Source organism: Sabethes cyaneus, chromosome 1 (genome assembly GCF_943734655.1).
Source record: "Sabethes cyaneus chromosome 1, idSabCyanKW18_F2, whole genome shotgun sequence".
In the NCBI taxonomy this organism is placed as follows: domain Eukaryota; kingdom Metazoa; phylum Arthropoda; class Insecta; order Diptera; family Culicidae; genus Sabethes; species Sabethes cyaneus.
Genome location: NC_071353.1, coordinates 117,370,466 through 117,375,768, shown reverse-complemented (window position 1 = coordinate 117,375,768; position 5,303 = coordinate 117,370,466). Strand labels below are relative to the sequence as shown.

General features: G+C 46.2%; 1 protein-coding gene across 1 annotated transcript; it reads left to right on the top strand.

The window, feature by feature from the left end:
• The first annotated feature begins 738 nt into the window (after positions 1-738).
• Positions 739-5,303, top strand: LOC128746153 (uncharacterized). Its single transcript, XM_053843198.1, has 8 exons — positions 739-909; positions 962-1,188; positions 1,246-1,465; positions 1,499-2,481; positions 2,545-2,686; positions 4,266-4,392; positions 4,459-4,760; positions 4,818-5,303. The coding sequence occupies exons 1-8, from the start codon at positions 739-741 to the stop codon at positions 5,301-5,303; spliced, it is 2,658 nt and encodes an 885-aa protein (XP_053699173.1).

Sequence of the window (5,303 nt, the reverse complement as noted above, 5' to 3'; positions counted from 1 at the left end):
GAAAATCGATTCGCCTTGTTGTTTCACAAACGTGCCCCTGCCCTAGGATGGAAATTCACAGGTAACAAAAGGCTTTGAAAGAAGAAAAAGAAAAAAATCCTCTTTTATCCACCATTCATACACTCGACTCCCCGCTCCTCTTCGTGCGTCCAATTAGGCATGCCGTTTGATGGTATTCACTCCTTTCCCATCCCCTATATCAAAACTTTTCGGATGATGATGATGAAAAAGTCTTCCAACTTTCCTCGACTGGTCGTTTTCAATGTTAATGGTTGATAGTCGTTAATTCAGCGATGTATGTGTGTATGTGAGTGTATGGTGGGAGGGGTTAACCTTGAGGATGGCCACCTGTCCGTTTGAATGGAGTGATGAAAGAGGGTGACTTGATTAGCCTCTTTTCAATGTGTCAATCAAGACACAGAATTAAATTCTCCTTCCGCTTTCTTCCTGACCGCGCGCGTGTGTGTATGTGTGTGTGTTGAACGCAAAGGAATGGGAAACCTGCCCCATTCGCGCGAGAGTAACCACCTGTAGCAATGTTTTTGTAATGTAATCTTTTCTTCTTTTCTGTCGGTTGTATGGCGGTGTACTGTTTTCTTTTTTCACTGTATCGTTATGCAGATTTGATGAAGTCCATGGAATTTCCAAGCATTGGCTTGGGGCGATTCGCTACGGTCGGAGTTAAATAGTTTTTGTGTACTACGTATCGAATTCTTCTTTAGCCTAGATAGCCACACAATGGATGCTTCGGTGCTGATAGCTTGTCTTGCCCTGGTAGGGACATTGCTCATTGTTCTGCTGCTGCTGTGTCGGTTGATTCAACCATACGATATAGCTTGGTTTTTGTCCAACCGAGAAGACAAAATCAAGCTGTCAAAGATGCAACTTTATAACCCCAACGGCTATTTGGTAAGTATACTAGGACAAGTATTTTTCGAATAACGAATTCAATTGTACGCAGATGCATTCTGGCTCGGACATCCTGCTAGGTTCCACGGGAAGCTTCCAGCGTTTCGACTCCGTTGATCGGGATTATAAACCTCAGTATGGACAAGGTCAAGGTCTCACTGTGCCTCCTTGGAGAACTACCTCCGTCGAGGAGTCCGAAATACCTCCGCAACCCTTAAGACCAGCACCTTCGCCCAAAGAGCCCAAGCTGGTCAGGGACAGAGCCATTCAGAGACAGACGTAATTTTGCACATCAATTATCAGTCACTTGATTTCTTTAATGAGAATTTTTTTCAGTTCTGAACCGAAACCATCTACTGGGGTAATAATGATATCCCCTATCCCACGTCCGGTTCCTCGCAAGCAGCACTCTGCTCCAATTTCTTTTCCACTGCCAGTGCTCAGTTCACCAAGGGAGAAGCGCTTCCAGCAAGAATCTCACTTCTGCACCAATCCATTTCTCAACGAGCCACCGCTGAAAGAAGAAGTTGATCCTCCTCGTCCGGTTTCTCCTCCTGCTCCGCCTCCTCCTCCTCCTCCTAACCCGCAGCCAGAGCCGCCATTCCTTCAACGCCTGATCAAGTCAGCTAACAATCCATTCATATCATATCCTCGGAAACCGGAAGACGAGTGTATTTTTAGCTTCGAACCGACTGCCGTAAAATCCGTATTCGCCGAAGACGACCCACTGCGTCGTGCGGAAAAGCGTCTCTCGAAGATGGAGAACCTCCGCAAGATGTCCCGTCTAATCGAAAGCAATCAAATGCTGCTCAACATCTATCAGCAATTCAACGGTACCGTGGATCGATGTAGCGAAGGTGATTCCACCTCTCCTGCTCCTTTCTCAGGCCATCCTCCGCCAGCTCAAATCATTGCTCCATCATCGTCCTCTTCCTCATCTCCAATAGCTTCTCCCAGACTTGTTAATTGTTCTCCTCCTTTAAACTTCTCTCCTCCACCGACCCTTCCTCCGCCGATTCTTCCTCCGCCTTCAGCGATCAGAACGGACAACATTAAGTATCAAGACTCACCGCGAACGGACGCCCTTGACAGCATTCGGGTCCCGACCGTATCCAGCAGCATTAAACACATCCTTCGTAACCGCTCTTTTTCGGAGACAGAGTTTAGCGAGCGGAAACTCTTCAAAAGCTATGCACTAGCATCCGAAACAGAGCCACCAGTTCCTGCCCCGCTGCTCAAAAACTCCTCACACAAAGACTTAAGCCGATACTATAGCGGTTCACCCCAACCTTCGTTGCCACCATTCGGTAACTCTGCTACATCTCTTCACAAAACTCTGTCGGAGTCATTTTTGGAGCAATACTCTTCCCTTGGTCGCACAGAATGCACCGGTCTTGCGAGTGCGATGTCCAGTAATAATTCAGCAACCACAATCACCACAGAAAGATTACGATCGGTGATGCCTTCAACGTCTACCGAATCCGTAGCTTCACAGTCGTCGGTCATTTTCAGTGATCTGGAACCGATGCGACCGATCACCGGTTATCTGTGCGTAGGGCTACAGTATGACAAGTAGGTTTAAAAAATGGCGTTTATCGTGATAAAATTTGATCGAATTTATTTTTGTATTTTTAGGACCAGTACTACGATCGAAGGTACAGAGCTACTAGTTACGGTTCAGGAAGCCAAACAACTGGCTGGTCCACCCGGTGTCGAGATGGACACTTTTGTGAAGGTGTTTATCGTTCCCGATGAGAGCAAAGTGCTGCAGACCAAGGTTGTACAAACATATGTCTTACTTACTTACTACTGAATTAACGTCTAACTAGATCCATGACCGCTAGTCTTCAGTTTAGCGGGTACCCAGTGCGGGCAACCCATACTAGGTTCGTCGCAGAGTCACGCTAGTTCGTGGTTCATTCTTCCTTTCCTACCATCGTTCTTTTGCATGCAACCAAAGATGATTCTTGGTACCTGCAATTAGAAAACTCCAAGCCTTCGTAAGTTCTCCTCGATAAATGTCCACATTTCATAGAGGACATTGGATAATTAGCGTTTTGAGCAGTTTGCTTGTGGGGTCCACAAGACTATCTCAAATTCATCTCCGTCGATTATTGCGATATTACTCAAGCGAGCCCTGTCGTGCTTGGCTACATATATTTTGTCTTAGACGTATTTATCCTCAACCCAACCTTTACTGATTTGCGGTTTAGTCTAGCGTACTGATCTATCGCCGTCTTAAGTCTTCTGGCAGGTATGCTTCCTAAACGAGGATAACAGCTGAACGGTGATATAGGCAGAGAAATTGGGTCGGCAGAAAGTTTGGGCAGTTAAACTTTTACCTGACACAATTTCTGTCAGGCCTAGGATGTTCTAAGAAGGACTCACATAGGTGTTGGCAGATCACCCTTCTGTCCCGTTTGTACTGTAGCTGAGGAAAGCATGCTCCAGAGCATGTGAAGTTCCGCTGTCCGGTGAGGTTTCAATGTCACTGTCCGCGAGATGCTTCCCATCGTTGGAGAAGACACCAATGCCATCAACATCGTGCATGGAGAGACCGTGTCCAGAGGAGCGCACGTGGTTGATAAGGCCGTGACGGACGTAATGATTGAATTGCAACATCTAAAACAGGTGCAACAACTATGTAGGGTCAATTATAGGGTCGTATGGGAAGTCCAAGTATGGGCTGCTTAAGTGACAGGTGCAGTAGTTAAGGCATAAAGAAGCCAGCACAGACGGAGTGCTTAGACACATCCTCCCTCCTGAATTTGTACTAACAGTGACCAGGAGAGTCTTTAGTAGGAAGGCGCAATTGAATCCTGGCAACTGGAGGAACTTGCGGCACTACGCTTTTTAGAGGGCCTTGCACCGCATCCAACCCCACTGTAACATAGGAAGACTAACCTAGAGCTATTTTTTTGAAACGATGATTCTACAATTGATGAAGGGACGGTAAGGGAAAGTAATGAAGAAGGATTTTTTTCCGGGAATGAAGGGGAAGAGTGGAAAGGAAGGGGGGGGGGTAATAGGTAGCTATGCTTAACAAGTTGTCGTTGTGACTCCTATCTTTTGTCCAATGCTGGAAGGTGCATGGGTCGAACCAAGCTGTAATCAGAGATTATAACCGAATTTGAACCCACAACACCTGCCAGGGCGTGTCGCTCACTGGTACCCGTGTACCTTTGAAACACAGAGGCGCTGGACCAGCTGGACTTCAAGTCCCAAACACTATCAGGGATCACTAAGGTTTGATAAATGAGAACTGAATCTTGGATCTAGTCATTCGTCAACTGCACATACGTGTGCTTATGTAAAACTAAATTCAACACCAGTGACATGGAATGGTTTCTTTTCAGGTGTTCAAAAATAGCAACTACCCCAGCTATCAGGAAACGTTTAACTTCTGGATCACCCACAGAAACCTTCGAAGATCACTTTGGTTTCACTTGTATCAAACCAGTTCCAAGGAGCAGACACTTATCGGTTTGTGCTGATCTCTTAGTCAGTATTAGACGAATGTATAAAAACAAAAATTTTCCTTTTTGGCAGGTGAATGTGAGTTGCAGATTAACGAAAACATCAACCGGCCGATGACCACCTGGTTGAAACTGGTAGACTCAAGTCTGAAGCAAAGTCAACTCGGAGAATTGATGTTTTCGCTGAGTTACCTACCCACAGCGGAACGGCTGACAGTAGTAGTAGTGAAAGCTCGCAACTTGACTCTCAAAAGTCGAGCGAATCGCTTGAAGCAGCAGCAGCAGCAACAACAATTGATCATATTTGATGACCAACCGGAATCTTTATCGGATAATACCGATGAGATGGATTCCAGCGAAGGAATTTTTGTTAAAGTAAGTCTTCTGTGTTATTTTGTGAACCACAAATCTCAGTGTTGATCTCTCTTGCAGGTTTACCTATTGAAAAATGATAAGAAAGTGTCGAAGAAGAAAACTTCCGTCAAGCGAGGCGAGCGATCGCCAATCTACAATGAGGCGATCATTTTCAGCGTTCCTCCGTACATGCTAAACACTATTCAGATTCGCTGTTCTGTAGTGCATATGACCAATCGTGACGGTGGTCCAAACAGTATTAGTAACAACAATCCCGCACATCCTTTAGCTGTCGCAATGGCAACCTCAACTAATGATAATACACCAATCGCCAATGGCAACACCAGTAGCAGCAGTAGTAGTTTGAACCGGAGGCAAAGCGTGAAGCTCGTCTCAGTTGGCCACGTTATCGTCGGTAGTGGAACGACCGGAAAAGGACTGCGCCACTGGCATCAGATGCTGACTACGCTCCGGAAGCCGGTGACCATGTGGCACGCACTGAAGACCACTTCCGAGCGAAAACGCAACCTACTGGGCGAACCAGCCGAACAGGACAGTGACTAA

Coding starts and splice junctions, on each gene's coding strand:
- LOC128746153 (XM_053843198.1), top strand. CDS start 739: ATGGATGCTTCGGTGCTGATAGCTTGTCTTGCCCTGGTAGGGACATTG. Junction 1,466..1,498: donor CTCGTCCGGTTTCTCCTCCT/GCTCCGCCTCCT, acceptor CCTAACCCGCAG/CCAGAGCCGCCATTCCTTCA. Junction 2,687..4,265: donor GCAAAGTGCTGCAGACCAAG/GTTGTACAAACA, acceptor GTTTCTTTTCAG/GTGTTCAAAAATAGCAACTA.